We start from the raw sequence: 18,582 nt of genomic DNA on the forward strand, positions 1-18,582 counted from the left end.
GTTCTTATTCCAGAATTGCTGTCTCCAAACGTGTCTGGTCGCGGCGAAAGGTTAAGCCTGAACTATAGTTACAGTTATGTTAAAAGCAGCGTTTTAAATCTTCGATTGACCAAGCCATACTATCACACAGTTGTTGGCGATTATAATCCCGAGTGAGTATTCTATGATAGTCAACCCTCCAAAGCTGTTCGGGTCAATATGACCCGAAGCGTACATTTCAAACCTCTTTATCATCATTCCAATATACTGAAGAACTGGTTATTTTGACAGACCAAGTATGTTCTATGAAAATAATGATCAAATTAACGACAAAAAGTTAAAATTTGAGTTTTGAAAATCGGTTCATTAGTAAATGAAATACAGCTAAGCAAAGCCAAAACTGGATGTCGTTTTTATGAAGAAAGATTTTTTTCTAGCGGAAGATCTGAGATAGCGGTCAAAATATTCATTGAACCCCAACATATCTATACATTGCCGAATAGATGGATTCTTGACGATTCCAAACATCAATGAAACACTTAAATACAGATAAGCTGTCAAAAGTTATGAGTATTTTAAAAATAAAATTGATTTTTCGGATTTTTTACTTTCTTAACCAGTTTCTAATAACCTGATAATACTAATCGACTTTATTTTGGAATGTTGAGTAAGTAGAATAAATAACCTACACAATGCATATAATATCATCAAAATCGGTTAACATTTACAGCCAGGAGGACAAAATCAAACTACAACTCAAATTTCCCCGAAACGATTATTTTGCGAACGGCTTTGGAAGGTTAAACACACATTGCGATTGTAGATTTAAAAAGGTACTTATCAGGGTGAATCAAACTGATCACGATTAAAATCACTTGATTATTATTTGTGACTGATCCCATACGAACTCCGTTTCGCTTTCAACTTGGAATATGTCAGAGCAGTTTGTATGAATGTCAATTGCGAAGCATTTTTCAGATGCATATTCGAATGCATTGTTAAGCAATAATTACAAAAATGTTGAACACGTAATGATGGACGATCACTTTTTCTGTCGTCTGTTACTGAATTTGAAATCAGGAATCAACTGACCGTGCCAAAAATCTCTGTATGAATTTCCGTCTCGATGCGAGACAAAATCACGTAATTTTTGAAAAAACAATATGGATGCCCTTTTTGTCGTTTTATACAAATATTGCAATCAGAAATCAATTGATCGTCCAGTCCTCCTTGCTAAAATTTTGACTTTGGCCGAACCCTGGCCCAAAATAGGATAATTGGAATCATTTATTCGTCTCTAATAACTTCTGTGTGCAAATTTTCATCTCAATCTGAGGTATAATAACGTCAATATTACATAAATATTGAAAATTTAATTTTTTTTTTGCAAGTGCAAACGGATTTCGCTATAGTTCAATTTTCACATGTCCTAGAAAAATATGTACTTATCTATATGTTCAAATTCATCAATTATCGTTCATTGATTCACTAAATTTCCGTTGAAAGCGCCAAATTAAATAATGTTGGTAAAAAGCAACGGTACTTTTGTGAAAAAATGTCTAAGTTTGCACTTGCCCCGTTTATGGAGGCTGCTACCTAAACTCAGTGAACAAAATACCTAAAATTTAGTGAATTTTGGAATGCTTTTTTTCATTTTTCTGTGTTTTTAAGTGTGACTGTGTTGTGTTGTGACTGATCAGCAAGTCACGAGTGAGAAGCACTCATCACCATCTGTCGCGTTGACATGCCGCGAATTGTCACTGATTGGGATTGGGCCTGCCAAAAAGAATAAAGCCTGCTCTTCACTCTTACACAGATTTCCATAAGAATGACAGCTAATCGGAGTGAAATCGGAGTGAAGGCTATTTCTCTCTCGGTTTATCACACGAGAAATCGTATACCGGGACTGCGAGCGCGCCCATCGCCCATAGAGAGAAGTTAATTAATACCGTATTTTTTTTCACCTGGAGGCAAACTAGAGGCAACCTAGGTTCGCTCTAACTGCTGTCATCGTGCTCATTTATTGCTCGAGAGGCAACCTAGGTTCGCTCGAAAAACGGACGGAGTCGCCCTGAGAAGAAAGTCAGTTTTGCGAGAAGTTCACCAATACTCTCAACGTTGTTGTCAAAACATTAAACAGCTGTTTTTGGCTGAAAGTAAAACAGTTGAAATAATGAACGGGAAAATGATTATTGCCGCGATTTTGAACCTCTCAGCCAAGCAAAATCGTACTATCTGCTGTCCAGTGCAATCCGGACACGAAAAAAGGCAATCCGGATGTGAAGAACCGAATGAAGAAATCCAGAAGGGAGAACAAATTGACAGCTGCATGTAAACATTGCGCTCGTTCTCACGCACACCTACGTATGGAATAACTCGAAACCCGAAAATCATTTTTTTATTCTGACAGTTCTAGATCCAAATCCGGAATCGAAAAAAAATACGCCATAAGAAGCCATTCAACCGCCAACCGCCGAAAAGACCAGTCGTGGAAAGTAATCCAGTGCCCTGTCAAGTTCGCGTCGAATAAATTTAGAGGATTGAGAAAGTGATCCAGATAAGTTTTAATTTTTATTTTGAGAGTGATATGATTGCTAAGTTGTATAAGGATTGTTGTAAATAGTGTTCCATTTGTATTATTAAGTCTATTTCTAGCCAAGTAAGTACTTTTAATAATTTGCAGAGAGAAATTTTTAGGTTAGGTTAGGTTAGTGATTGCATAGAGAAAAAATTAGTTAAGGTTAGGTGTGGCATGAAGCCACGATGAGTAGGAAGAGAGCGGATAGAGACCCCTTCGACTCGGACTCAAGCTTTGCTTCAACGACCGATGAACTCATGGCCAAACATAAACGACTAAATAGTGACGAAGAAATCACCCCATATCAAAAAAAACCCAAAAGATTAGAATCCAACGAAAGCGACAAAATGGCCGACAGCCACGGAAACTCCGATAGTGACAAAAATATTAAAGTTAACCCCGATAATGACAAAAATCATAAGGCAAACAGGAAAAATAAGAAGAACAAAAATTCGACTTGGATCAAAAATCCAGTTTTTAAGACTTTTTTTCTTGAACTCGATCTTACTGAAAATGAAAAGGTAAATGAAGAAAATGAAAAGGGAAATGAAAATGAAAAGGGAAATGAAAAGGAAAATGAAACTAACAAACAACCAAAGTACATGCATATTATGGAAGTCGCTAAAATGCTCCACAATATACAAATTAAAAACTACAAAGATTTAAAGCAGGCAGGGAAGGGTCGTTACAAAATTACTTTTGAAAAAGCCACTCAGGCAGAACAATTAATCAACTCAAAGTTATTAAAAGAAATTTATAATTATAAGGTTTATGTACCCAAAATGTTCCAATACACATATGGTATCATCAAAGGAATCCCATTATCTATAACCGACGATGAAATTATCAAAAACATTCAATGCGTTAAAAAGATCGAAAAAATCGAAAGAATTACCCGAATGCGATTCGAAAACAGTAAGCCAGTGGGAAAACCCATTCCTACTTTTAATATTAAATTGCAGATAATTGGGGAAACACTACCCGAAACGGTTTCAATATATGGTATAAATTCAAAGGTAGAGGCATATATTTTTCCTTTAAAGCAATGCCAAAATTGTTGGCGCTTTGGCCACAAGGCCAAAGCTTGTAAAGCAAAAGTTAGATGTAAGAGATGTGGACAGGAACACTCTAACAAAGACTGCCAAGTGAACCAACGTTGCGTTCACTGCCAAGGTGAATTTGATTCCAACCATAGAGAATGCCCGGAAAGAGCGCGACAAGAAAACATTAACGTAGCGATGACCACACAAAAGTTAACGTATATTGAAGCAGCTAAATTGTACCCCAACCAAAGCCCCCAAAAACGATTACAATTACATTCCGAAACAGTTTTTCCCAGCCTTCCAGTCGCTAATACCCAGTCGTCCCTTATTGATAACGCAATTCCTAGCACATCATACAGTAAGCAGTTACAATCACCAATAATACAATCACCAATAACACAATCACTAATAATACAATCAAAAACAGAAGACATACAACAATTGATAAATTTTCTCAAAACAGAAATTGTAAAGGAATTTAAAGTTACACAGGTTTTTGATAAAATCAAAACAATTCAAACAGAAATTAATCAACAAACAAGTAAAAAAACTAATGACTGGAACTCAGATTTAATGCTTATTAAAATAAACGATGAACTCACAACTTTAATTAATAACACAGCACCGGATCCCATCACTTCAACGAAATAATCAATTTAACTCCAAACTTTTTTTTCTCTTTATAAATTACGTCTGATCTTAACAATAGCAACCGCAAAATACAATAGTTCATTAATATTTTTCTTAATTTTGAATCATGGCTACCAACATTAGAGACTTGAAAATACTACAATATAATATTAACAGCATCAGACCAATTGACAAAAGAGCTTTATTGAATAATTTCTTGAAATCCAACGAAATAGATATAGCTATCTTATCAGAAATATGGCTCAAAGAAAATGAAAAATGTAACATCGCAGGATACAAGTTCCCCAGAGTTACTAGATCTAACGGATACGGAGGGGTAGGTTTTCTAATAAAAGAGGACATAGCCTTCGTGGAAGTGAGATTGCCAGACCTATCGCCCATAGAAATATCATCTGTCAAAATAATCAACTCAATAGAACCAATCCAACTAATTTCTATTTATATCCCACCTACTCCTATCAATAATACTCAAATAAAAGATCCTCTAACGAAACTCTTCAGATACATCGAAAACCAAAATAATAATATTATCCTAGCAGGCGACTTCAATGCGCACAGTTCGCTGTGGAATTTAGCGGACAACAACTGTCCAAGAGGCCATCTGCTTGTCCACATGCTGGACCAGACAGTCTTAATAGTAATGAATGATGGATCAGCTACTCTTATCAAACCGCCTAACACCATACCATCAGCAATAGATATTACCATAGCATCAAATAATATAGCTAATAAAATTCATTGGAAAGTCCTGGATGAAGAAATTTCAGGTAATCACAAAATGATCTTATTTGAGATAATAAATTCGATGCCCATATTAGAATACAAGAAAACAAGAATAAATAGGAAAAAAGCTATAAAATTGATTAATAAAATGAACCCAGAACATATCTCATCAGCAGAAGATCTGCAATCCTTTTTCCACGATAGCGTAAAAAAATCAGAATTTATCAGCAGACCAAACAACAACATCCCCAAATCATGGTGGACAGATGAAATAAAACAACTATTGAAAGAAAAAAACGATAATCTGAAAGAATATTATCGGAACCTTACTTTAGACAATTTCTTGAAATTTAAAAAAAGCAGAGCCAAATTGAAATCTGTAATAAGAAGAGAAAAAAGAAAATCATTCAAAGAACTCATTAATACGTTGACTCCTAATTTACCACCGAAACAAATTTGGAACACAGTAAAAATACTCAGTGGTGGTTTCAACAAGAAAGAAAATATACTTCTTCTTAACAATCGAGAGCTCGTAGAAAAATTCATGGATACCAATTTCCCAGCTATAGAAAACGAAATACAATATAAAATGAAATCAATTCAATCAACAATAGAATTAAACTGGACAGATATAATTTCTTTAATTCATCGCAAGAAAAAATCCTCCGCACCAGGCTATGATAATGTTTCCTTTTTTATTCTTAAAAACCTCGAGCAAAAAATAATTATTAAAATATCCGATATTCTTAACTCCGTTTTTAGGAACAAAGTTATACCAGAGGAGTGGCGAACCACTAAAATAGTTCCCATTAATAAGCCTGGTAAAAGTACACTAGACCCTTTAGGATACAGACCGATCTCCCTTATTCAAGTTTTTCTTAAAATTATCAATATGTGCTTAAAAGAACCCATCATTAAATTTATAGAAGATAACAAGATTATACCACTCCATTCATTCGGATTTAAAAAGAAAACATCGGCGGTGAACTGCATAAACGCACTATTATCTAAAGTACAAATGTCTAAGAGAAACAAAGAATGTAGTGTCATCACATTTTTAGATCTGAGTAAAGCTTTTGACAGCGTTGATGTCAATACACTTTTAAAGATTCTCGAATATTATAATTTTCCCTCCGAAATATGTGACTGGATCTTTCAATACCTAAAATATCGAACGGCAGAGATAACTCTCAACGACGGTTCAACTATCTACAGGAAAACTAACAAGGGTCTTCCGCAAGGGTGCCCGCTTTCACCTATCCTCTTTAATGTATACACCGCAGAAATACATAAAGTTAGCCAAGGCGGAGCCGAAATATTCCAATATGCCGACGATTTTGCCGTGTTAGTCAAGGATGGAAAAATTCGTTCACCAGCATGAACGCTAATGATTCTCAATCACCGCTCCGTTCACGATGATAGCATCGGCGATGCGAGCGTGAACAGACGACCGCTGATTGGTCGGATTGGCAATCCAAATGAATGAACTTTTAATACGTTCGGGTGAACGAACCGATGGCCGAAACGTTCGCCGCAGTTAACTGGATCGTTTTTTATTTTCACCACGACGTTCGTTGGGTGAATTGATTCGCAAATGATTGTCGAAACATATTCGCCAAACGATTGCACGATTGCATTCGCGAATGTTTCTGTAACCGGTAAAGGATTGCACCATCAGGTGCTTGTTTTTCGGCTAATTTTGTGCGTGTTATAGCCCCCGCGCTCGCTGACGGTTCGTTTTCTCATGATTTTATTTTAATTTATGTTCGAATAAGAACATTCCGCACTTTTGCACATTGCGTAGATAACTAAACTGACAAAGGGGGGTTTGAAAATGTCCACTCTTGTTTACGAAGCCTAGGGATTTAGCTTTTGGCTACTGGGACATTTTTTTAACCAAAATTGCCAAATAATTATTTAATTATGTTGAGATTGCAAGAATACAGAATACAAAATTATTTCTTTTATATGCGTCACATAAAAGTTATAAAATCCCACACATAAATATTGTAAGCCGACATAGCACTCAAATATCTGCCTACATCTAGGCGATTACGTGCTTGCCTACTTGAAGGCGTTTTGATTTGTTCGAATTGGTTTTCGGAAAGAAATTAAAAATTGTGAGGTATTGGCTACGACGACGTTTATTCGACTGAAACAATATCGACGGCTTTGATCGACACCAGGCCTACGTCCTTGCATCCTATTTTCAAACCCCCCTTTGTCAGTTTAGTTTTCTACGCAATGTGCAAAAGTTCACACTTTTACTTATTATATGTTGAATGTTCCTATTCGAACATAAATTAAAATAACATCATGAGAAAACAAACCATCAGCGAGCGCGGGGGCTAAAACACGCACAGAATTAGCCAAAAAACAAGCACCTGATGGCGCAATCCTTTACCGGTTACGGAAACATTCGCGAATGCAATCTTACAATCGTTTGGCGATTGTGTTTCGACAATCATTTGCGAACGTCGTGGTGAAAATAAAAAACGATCCGATTGAACGCGGCGAATGTTTCGGGCTTCGTTTCGTTCACTCGAACGTATTAAAAGTTCATTCATTCGGGATTGCAATCGTTAGTGTTCATTCTGGTGTGTGAACTTTTTCCTTTCCCGATGCTTCGATTGGCAGTTAGAATTGAATGAGTTCACCACGGATTGCAGATTGAATGTACTTCGATCCGATTTTTTCCATGCTTGGTGTTAGTCATAGAGAAAACTCCTATTTTAGCAGCACAGAAGATGAACAGAATTTTAACCCTTTTAAAAGCAGCTTTCACCAAACTCAAACTAAATATAAATTCCGAAAAGTCAGCAACAATTTGCTTTACCAATAGATTTCATGATCTGAATATAACAATTGACCATTACAATATTCCTAATGAAGCGAGCCTAAGGTATTTAGGAGTATATATAGACCACAGATTAACATTTAATAGACATATCAACGAAACGGTACAAAAAATTAAAAATAAAACAAATATTATAAAAATGCTCTGTCGAAAGTCACATGGGACTCACCCAAAAACCATACTGCAAATAAATCAATCCCTCATCAGATCTCAGATAGATTACGCTATCACAACATATGCAGTAGCGAACAGTACTAATTTGAACAAAATTCAGACAGAGTATAACACATCGCTGAGAATATCTATGAGACTCTTAAAATCTACGCCTAATCATGTTTTACTTAGCAAAACAGGTGAAATTCCAATTAATTTGAGAGCCAAATTTTTCGGTCTAAAAGAAATCTGTAAAATACTGTACTTTAGAAATAGCCCTATCATAGATACTATCATTCACACCATTAATTCCCATGAAAACTTCAAAAACTACTCTTTTCTAGAAACAATAGCTATTCAAAATAGACACATTATAATTGAAATGTGTTCTCTTAATAACATATTAGTGGAAATACCGGATAAAATTATCATTAACTCAACTCTGGATTCGCTCACGAAAAACTCAACAAACAAAGTTATACTGCAACAGACAGCCATGAACATGATCAGGAATAAATATGAGGATTGTTATAAGATCTATACTGATGGGTCCAAAACAGACGAGCACACTGGTTATGGAATTTATGATCATGAAGAAAAGATATCTAAAAGCTTTAAATTAAACCACAACTTCACCATCACAAATGCTGAACTACTAGCAATACTAACAGCCATTAAATACGCAGATGAAAAACAGGTTCCTAAAATATGCATACTAACCGACTCTAAAGCGAGCTGCGAAATGCTAAGAAATAAGAATATTGAAAACTATATAATAAATGAAATCTTCCAATTAACACAAAAATCAAATCTACAAACAATTTTCATACAATGGATACCCAGCCACTCTAACATTGTTGGTAATGACAGAGCTGATCACGCAGCTAAAGTTAGCAAATTAAAAACATACGTAGAGCCATACGGACTAACGTTGGGAGACACTATCCTAACTTTCAAAAATCTAATCCACAAAGAATGGGATACCAAATATAAACAACTATCAGTTGATAAGGGTGCTAAGCACTTTGAGATAATGATTCATACTACAGCCAAGACCTAGTTTCACAATATGCCACTAAACACTTATCAGACCGTACAAATTTCACGACTCAGGACTTTTCACACAGCAACCAAGGACCGTCTGAACTCCTGGTGTCACTGAACTGACTTTCGATACCGAAAGTGCCATTGAACGCACTCGCGCAATGACAGCAGGAGAATTCGAAGATGCGTTCGAATGTGTAGGTGAGAAGTGAGTTCAGGAGTATAGGCGGGAAAATAAAAGCGAGATAGATTAGTAAACAAAACAAAGATTGTTGAAATCAAGTATTGTAGTTTGGTGATCCGAAGCTAATTAGTGCACAGTGGTTATTGTGAAATTCAAATACTTACCCTAAATTAAAGTGCTAAGGTAGGCCTGGAATTAGATTGGAATTGTGCAACATAAGTTCTAACATAAAATCTATCTCTGTCTAGGCAATTGCAAGTACTTATTAGTACGGAAGGGTGCGAAGTGAAACTGCGCAGGAAAGTTGAACCCAGGTAGGCTTTGCTTAGATATGAAAAATGATTATTCCTAATGTGCGACCGTTCGATTTAGGTCACAATACCACGCAGCGAAGCGTTTTAAGTTCGGAGTCGCCAGACCAATTAAACTCCAGCTAAGGTGAGAAATCGATAGAGAAAGTTGATTTATCTCTAACCTAGGTCTTTAAGGTGTAGGACTAGTGGAAAGCGAAAGGCTGAAATCAAGGCAGAAGGAAGCGAAAGGCTGAAATCGAGGCAGAAGGAAACGTATAGAGAGTTCACTAAACGTAAGATTGAGAATTGTAAAGATTATTCCTATATTTAATCAATATTGAAATCGTAGGAATTTAAAACGTGTCCCGGTAGAGCTTCGAACGGACAAATAAAAGGGAACGTTACGAATTTGAAAACGAACTTTCATTGTTACCGCGATCCGGAAGTAACAATTTACATTTTAAATTCGTTTACGAAAATGTCCGATTCAACCAGCACCGCAGCCACTGCTGCCCCAAAAGGTAAGAGCTTAGCGAGTAGTTCCCCTAAGGCGAAAAGTGATACCCCCCCTCAACTCAAGTCCGTTGCTCTTGGCCCTAACACTGAGAACGGCAAATCGAAACCAGGCACGACAAAAACCAAAAAGAAAACCTCTTCCGAAAAACACTACCCTATAGCCAATAACAATACTAGCCATACTTCCTCCGCGAACACGGTCGTTAATGTCGGTCACAGTTGTGGAACCTGTAAGTCGGTCGATAACAGCCGGATGGTTCAGTGCGATGATTGTGATGGATGGAACCATTTTAGTTGTGTGGGAGTGAACCAAAGTGTGGAGAATAAAAAGTGGAATTGTGCACAGTGCCAGGCGAAGAAAAAGAAGAAGACGGGTGCTACGAAGGTTGCCAGGAACACCGCTGCAGCGAAGAAGGTCGAAAAGTCGAAGCCGGAGAAAACCAGCGACGGGAAGAAGAACAAGACTCCATCTGCGATGAAAGAGATGGAAGATTCTTTGCCGAGGAAACCCATGGGAACCACGAAACCAACCAAAGCAGCATCTGTTAAGTCAGCGGGATCGAGAAGGTCAGCGAAGGCGCATCTGGAGCTGCAATTGCAGAAACTCGAAGCAGAACAGAAGCTGTTAGAAGAGAAAAGGAAGCTGATGGAGAAACACTTCAGCATTCTGGAGGAGTTGGTCGACCTGGAGGACGAAGAAGACGCTGATGAAGAAGAAGTGGACGCTGATACCAAGGTGCAGAACTGGTTAGGCGCCACTGGTGGAAGGCGCCAAGAAGAAGAAGAGGAATCTCCTAGTGCGGATGAAGAAGAAGAGTGCTCCGACGACGAAGAAGAGGAAGAAGGTGGAGAAATGGATTCCAGCGATGATTCCGAGGAGGAATCGGTGACAGACAGCAGCGATGACTCTAGTGAGGACGAAAAGGGAGGAACTAACGAATCTAGCTTCAATCCGAAGGGTCGTTCTACGCCAGCAAAGAAAGGCGAAAGCAAGCGAAAAGACGCAACCAGTAGCCGATTAACCTGTAACCTGACGCGCAATCAGCTCGCCGCTCGCCATGTTGTCGCTAAGGACTTGCCATTGTTCTCAGGGAATCCCGAGGAATGGCCGATGTTTTTCTCCACTTTTGAGAGCACGACCCGGATGTGTGGCTACACAGACGACGAAAACATGATTCGACTGAGGAACTGCCTGAAGGGAGATGCGTTCGCTGCCGTTCGAAGTTTTCTTCTCCATCCGAAGACAGTGAACAGGGCGATGGATGCGCTCAAGTTGAAGTTTGGACAGCCGAGGTTTATCATCGAATCCCTGAAAGACAAAGTTCTTGCCATTCCACCGGTCGACCCTGAGTCGATGAACGCGATGGTCGATTTCGCGCTAGACGTCCAGAACCTGACGGTGACGATCGACGCCTGTGGTCGGAAGGAGCTCAAGCAGGATGCTTCGTTGCTGAACTCACTGGTTTCCAAGCTTCCGGGACCAATGCAACTACAGTGGGCGAAACACTCCAGAAGTATTCGGAAGGTCAACCTGAAGACTTTCGGCAAGTGGATCTACGAAATAGGCGAAGACGCCTGTCTGGTTTCGAAGCCGCGCCAGACCAAAGCATCGTCCCACAATCAGGAGCCACGCAGGAGAACTAAGGCATACGTGAATGCTCACGTTGAGCACCAAGGGGAGTACCACGCTCATTTGCCAGGAGGTAGTACATCATCAGCCGGTGCCAGAAGAGCCTACCCCACAGCGTGCATTGTCTGTAGGGGATCTTGTGCATCTCTTGCGAACTGCCAAGGCTTTCGGGAGTTGTCATACGATGGGCGGTGGGCAATCACACGCGAAGCCAAGATGTGCCGGAAATGCCTGAAGCGCCACAGAGGAGGATGTGTGTCCAGGAACTGCGGAGTCAACGGATGTTCATGCAAACATCACCCATTGCTGCACAAGCAGCTAAACCCAGAGTCCGCACCTATGCAACCAAACTCAGAGTCTACGCCCATCCAGACTGGAGACAACGCGCAACGGGAAGAGCGGTCCTGTAACACTCACCTGTCAGGGTCCAGCGCTGTCCTGTTTCGCTATGTTCCAGTCGTGGTGCATGGAAACGGGATAGTGATTCAATGCTACGCCTTCTTGGATGACGGATCCTCGCTGACGCTTATGGACCAAGACCTAGCGGATGAGCTGAACCTAAGAGGAGAACTTCGTCCCTTGGATCTCAAGTGGACTGGAGGAACATATAGAACAGAGGACAACAGCCAAATCGTCAGTTTAGATGTGTCCGGGCTTAAAGGAAAGCGGTATCACCTGAAAGATGTAAGGACAGTGGAGGAGCTGCAACTGCCATCTCAAACGCTCGACGTGAAGCAGCTTCAACAAGATAACCCCTACCTACGAGGAATTCCCGTAGATTCGTACACCGATGTCCGACCTCGCCTGCTAATCGGAGTGCAACACGCTAACGCGACGTTGGTCAGGAAGAGTCGAGAGGGCGAATCCGGTCAACCAATTGCAGTTAAGACCAACCTGGGGTGGACGATCTACGGAGGAGTGCCGACGGGAGAGTCGCATAGTATGGTGCACTATACCTACCACGTTTACGCCTGTGACTACCAGATGCAAGACGATGCTGACGGGAAGCTGGATCGCGCGGTGAAGGACTTCTTCTCTCTTGAGAGTCTAGGAATAACAGCACCCACTAAGACGATGCGCTCCGCCGACGATGAGAGGGCCCTCAAGCTGTTACGTGAGCTAACCAAATTCGAAGGCGAGAGATATACAACCGGCCTGCTCTGGAGATACAATATCACGCATCTGCCAGACAGCAAACCGATGACGCTGAAGCGTTTTTTGAATCTCGAGCGACGCATGGCGAAAGACCCGGAGCTGAGGGGAGTACTGCAGCAAAAACTGGCTGATTACGTCACCAAGGGCTATGTTCGGAAGCTTACGAAGGAGGAACTGGAGGAAAACCACGAGCGTGTCTGGTACTTACCAGTTTTTCCGGTCATCAACCCCAATAAGCCAGGAAAAGTTCGACTCGTCTGGGACGCCGCAGCAACAACGCATGAAGTTTCGCTGAACTCTTTACTACTCACGGGACCGGATCTTACCACTCCGCTGGTTTCCGTGCTCTTCAAATTTCGCGAACATCGATTTGGTATTTGTGGCGACATCAGGGAGATGTTCCACCAGGTTGGAATTAGAGGCGAAGACCAGCATAGCCAGCGATTTCTGTGGCGAGAGGAGAGAGAGCTAGGTGAACCCAGTGTTTACGTTATGCAGGTGATGACGTTCGGGGCGTGCTGTTCTCCATCAAGTGCACAGTACGTGAAGAACATGAACGCGGAACGTTTCAGCGAGCAGTTCCCAGCGGCCTCTGCGGCCATAGTGCAGTGTACGTATGTCGACGACATGTTGTGTAGCACAGAGACCGAAGAGGAGGCGATTGAGTTGGCGAAGACCGTTTGGGACATCAACAATCGAGGCGGGTTTGAAATCCGCAATTGGATGTCCAACTCCGTTGGCATACTATCAGCGCTTCGTGGAGATTCCTGTGCAGAGAAAAGCCTCGACCTGTCATCCAGCCTAGCGACCGAGAAGGTATTGGGAATGTGGTGGTGCACTAAGACCGACTGTTTCACTTACAAAATCAACTGGGATCGGCTAGGACGTGAGCTGCTGGAAGGCAATCGTTGCCCTACGAAACGTGAGGTACTCCGCACCCTGATGACCATCTACGATCCTCTAGGTCTCATCGCGCACTTCCTAATGTTTCTCAAGGTACTGCTACAGGAGATCTGGCGGACCCGAGTAGGCTGGGACGAAAACATCGACGATAAGTGCTTCGAAAAGTGGCGAAAATGGCTGCATCTTCTTCCGGACGTTGAGAGCGTCAGTATTCCGCGGTGCTACAGGATGTCTTCATCGATCGGTCATCACACCGAGATCCAGTTGCACACCTTTGTCGACGCTAGTGAAAATGGCACGGCGGCAGCTGTCTATCTCCGATTCGTGGAAGGCGACAACATCGAATGCAGTCTCGTCACCGCTAAGAGTCGTGTAGCACCACTCAAGTATCTCTCGATTCCGAGGCTCGAACTTCAAGCGGCAGTAATTGGAGCCAGATTAGCTGCGTTTGTCATGCAGGGACTATCGATCAAGGTTGCCCGTCGAGTTTTTTGGTCAGACTCCCGCAACGTTATCGCCTGGATACGTGCCGACCACCGCAAATACAACGCATTCGTCGCCGCGAGAGTCAGCAAAATCCTAGATCTCACGAGCGTATCGAGCTGGAAGTGGGTCCCAACGAAGTGGAACGTGGCGGACGAAGGCACGAAGTGGCAGTGTCAACCCTCCCTTACGAACGACAGCAGATGGTTCAAAGCACCAGAATTCCTGTGGCAAGCAGAAAAAGAATGGCCAGATACCCCGGAAAAACTGACAGAACCGGTGGAAGAGCTGCGAGCGTGCGTCAACGCGCACTTCCAAGCGGAAAGCGAGATCATCCCCGTTAAAGATTTCTCAACCTGGAGACGATTGGTAAACACAACCGCCTACGTTTTTCGGTATCTACGCCAGCTTCGACCAAAGAAATTCACCCGCACCATCGAAATCCTTTCGAGCAAGGAGATACACCAAGCTGAGGACTACCTTCTCCGCACAGCACAGCAAGACGTCTTCCGAACCGAGCTAAACATTCTCCGACGCGACGACCGCAACGCAACGATTCCCAAGCAAAGTCAGCTGTACAAGCTCAACCCGTTCATCGATGAAAAAGGATTGCTGCGCATGCACGGCAGGACTGGAGCGTGCAAGTTTCTAGCAGTGGAAATCGTCAACCCTATAATCCTTCCGCGTGATCATCCGATAACGAATCTCATCGTTGAAAGCTACCACCAGAAGTTTCATCATCAAAACCACGAGTCAGTCATCAACGAAGTTCGCCAGAAATACTGCATCAGTTGTCTACGCAGAGTATACGCGAAGGTCAGGTCCAACTGTCCACGCTGCAAGCTGCGGGAAGCCCGTCCCCGTCCTCCAGCAATGGCTGACCTACCAAAGTGTCGACTAGCAGCTTTCGTTCGACCGTTCACACATACCGGCATCGACTATTTTGGACCGATGGAAGTGGCTATAGGGAGAAGGGTTGAAAAAAGGTGGGGGGTTCTGTTAACTTGTCTCACTATTCGCGGGGTCTACCTTGATTTAGCTAGCTCTTTAACAACAAGCTCGTGCATAATGGTGATCCGCAACTTCATTGTGCGACGAGGAACACCTTCCGTTTTCTACAGCGACAGAGGAACTAACTTCATCGGAGCCGATCGGGAGTTGAAGCAAGCCCTGCAAGACGTCGACCAGCACAAGATGGCTCAGGAGTTTGTTTCGGCGACCACCACTTGGTGTTTTAATCCACCGGCAGCTCCCCATATGGGGGGGAGCTGGGAACGACTCGTGCAGTCCGTCAAGCGCACCTTAGTGGAACTGCAGCTACCCCATCGCCCGAAGGAGGAAGAACTGAGGAGTGCTCTGGTCGAGATCGAAGGCATCATCAACGCACGGCCGCTTACCCACGTACCCATCGAAGACGATGCCGCACCAGCGCTCACACCGAACCATTGGCTGCTGGGCAGTTCCGACGGATTCAAACCATGGACCGAACTGGAAGTCAACTCCATCGCTTTGAGTCGAGGTTGGCATCTATCGCAGCAGATCGCGAACCACTTCTGGAAAAGATGGCTGCGGGAGTACCTGCCGGAGATCACCAGGCGTTCTAAGTGGCATGAGAACGTACCACCGATCAAAGAAGGGGACATCGTGGTCATCGTCGACTCGGAGCTGCCAAGGAATTGCTGGCCCAAGGGACGAGTTATCGGAACGGTAAATCGAGACGGGCAGGTGCGTACGGTAACAATAAAGACGGCGAAAGGTGTCTACGAGAGACCGGCTGTAAAGGTTGCAGTGATAGACGTAAGAGCTAAGAAGGAGTTTGCTGACTCAGAGGCGGAGTCAGCAAACTAGGGGGGAGTGTCACTGAACTGACTTTCGATACCGAAAGTGCCATTGAACGCACTCGCGCAATGACAGCAGGAGAATTCGAAGATGCGTTCGAATGTGTAGGTGAGAAGTGAGTTCAGGAGTATAGGCGGGAAAATAAAAGCGAGATAGATTAGTAAACAAAACAAAGATTGTTGAAATCAAGTATTGTAGTTTGGTGATCCGAAGCTAATTAGTGCACAGTGGTTATTGTGAAATTCAAATACTTACCCTAAATTAAAGTGCTAAGGTAGGCCTGGAATTAGATTGGAATTGTGCAACATAAGTTCTAACATAAAATCTATCTCTGTCTAGGCAATTGCAAGTACTTATTAGTACGGAAGGGTGCGAAGTGAAACTGCGCAGGAAAGTTGAACCCAGGTAGGCTTTGCTTAGATATGAAAAATGATTATTCCTAATGTGCGACCGTTCGATTTAGGTCACAATACCACGCAGCGAAGCGTTTTAAGTTCGGAGTCGCCAGACCAATTAAACTCCAGCTAAGGTGAGAAATCGATAGAGAAAGTTGATTTATCTCTAACCTAGGTCTTTAAGGTGTAGGACTAGTGGAAAGCGAAAGGCTGAAATCAAGGCAGAAGGAAGCGAAAGGCTGAAATCGAGGCAGAAGGAAACGTATAGAGAGTTCACTAAACGTAAGATTGAGAATTGTAAAGATTATTCCTATATTTAATCAATATTGAAATCGTAGGAATTTAAAACGTGTCCCGGTAGAGCTTCGAACGGACAAATAAAAGGGAACGTTACGAATTTGAAAACGAACTTTCATTGTTACCGCGATCCGGAAGTAACAATTTACACCTGGGGTCTCATAGAATCCAACCTTTGCGAACAGTGTAATGTGGTTGAGGACCTAGATCATATCCTATTCGAGTGCCGTAACTTCATAAACCAACGAACACCTTTCACCTTTCTAAAAAATAAAACAAGTTTTGTTGAAATGCTAAAAAGAAAGAAATATGAGGAGTACAAACAATTGGCTAGTTTTATAGACGAGATAAAAATGAATGTTTGAACAAGTTGTTAAATATCCTCCTTCAAATCACTCAAAATAAAGAAAAATTAAAATGTTTGCCCGCGATTCGATATAAATTGACAAATAAAACTTGACAACATTGGCATTATGGAACACTCTGGTCCGAGCCAAAAGCGAAAAACGAAAAAAAAAATTAAGAAGCCTAGGAGTGAAAAGCACATTGAATCGAAAAAGTGCCGTAGCAAATTCAGCAACGTGGTAGATTCTTGTTAATTCTGGATTTTCATAGATTTTCTTAGTTAAGTTCTCTGTGAACTCCTTGTAAGTTTAAAACAAAAACGAACCTTTTGAAGCAGTATTATTTCATTAATATTATATTCTTGATAGCGTACTATGCGAGGTGTTTCGGCTCAGACCCACTTTAAGAATCACTGTACTTTATTATAGTTATTCTGATTAACCGGATATAACTGTAGTGTATAGCAAAGTGCTTTTCGAATAGTCATGAACAACCCCAAGTGGGAGAGAGTGAGAATGTGCACAAAGGCACAAGCTCCGGATATAAGATTGAATAAAAGACTAGGTCATTCGTTTTGTGACTTTCAACCTAATCACATAGTGTTTCGTAGAACGCCTCTATTTCAATAATATCACAACACGTGCTTAATTTAGTTTCTTTAATTATAAACTCATAAATCAATTATAAAACTTTACAACTGGCGACGAGTGGTATAAAATCTCAAGTTCAGCATAGTGTCAAAGTAAAATTGTAAAAAAAAAAATTAGTAAGTTGTGGTTTATGCAAATATAAAAATTGTGACGGAGTTACCGTTTTTTTTTTTACTGACGCTGGTAGTGGTTATTAAACACCTTTTACTAGATCGTCTTTTACAATTTTTATTGCATTGAAGTTGATATGTTCACCCAAGTAACCATAAGCACTAAAAACTAGCACCAACTCTGCTCTAGCGTCAGCTATAGTGCTTGATTCTGTGCATCATTTTAGCTCTGTGAGCCAGGTTTGGCGAAATTAACTGCTGCATTAGTGCAGAAACTGGTATAACCCTATAAAAGCACTGTTATAGCATTGGTTGATGCTACAAGGTTGGCGGGCAAAATGCTGGGAAAATGCAAATGGCGTTCGAATGAGGTTCGACCATGCGAAAAAAAAAATATTTTGGATTTTTGTTCGGTTCATTTTTTGGCCATGATACTAAATTTGTAATTATTTTTATAATCGCTTATGCATATTGAGGAGATCTCTCGGATTGAATTTTCTACATGATATTTTTTTTTTTTATTTTTCAGCTGAAAATGACCTGGAATCGAACTCATGACATATGTGACTCTGACATTTGACATTGACTCTGCCTGTGAACCTATCAGGTCCGCGTTAAATCTTTGAAAAAAAAGACCTATTTGAATCAAATTTCTAGCAACCGGTGCCCTGAATTTGCATTGATTTAGCATCAATCAATGCTAATGTGCTTTGGCCTAATGCCACTGTAGTGCTTACATAGTGCTTAAAAGCAT

At 41.4% G+C, this 18,582-nt stretch overlaps 2 protein-coding genes across 4 annotated transcripts in view; both read left to right on the top strand.

Moving 5' to 3' along the window:
• LOC129751081 (SAM50-like protein CG7639) overlaps nt 1-18,582 on the top strand; it is a 97,280-nt gene that overhangs the window by 70,062 nt on the left and 8,636 nt on the right. For all 3 annotated transcript variants that reach the window (XM_055746366.1, XM_055746365.1, XM_055746364.1), the window contains exon 5: nt 14-152. In XM_055746366.1, coding sequence (XP_055602341.1) covers nt 14-152 — 139 coding nt within the window. The remainder of the gene's footprint in view (nt 1-13; nt 153-18,582) is intronic.
• On the top strand, nt 7,709-17,711 carry LOC129751074 (uncharacterized). Its single transcript, XM_055746348.1, has 2 exons — nt 7,709-16,708; nt 16,765-17,711. Exon 1 carries the CDS (start codon nt 9,984-9,986, stop codon nt 16,038-16,040), a length of 6,057 nt encoding a protein of 2,018 aa, XP_055602323.1. The 5' UTR covers nt 7,709-9,983; the 3' UTR covers nt 16,041-16,708; nt 16,765-17,711.

Source organism: Uranotaenia lowii, chromosome 3 (genome assembly GCF_029784155.1).
Source record: "Uranotaenia lowii strain MFRU-FL chromosome 3, ASM2978415v1, whole genome shotgun sequence".
Taxonomy (NCBI): domain Eukaryota; kingdom Metazoa; phylum Arthropoda; class Insecta; order Diptera; family Culicidae; genus Uranotaenia; species Uranotaenia lowii.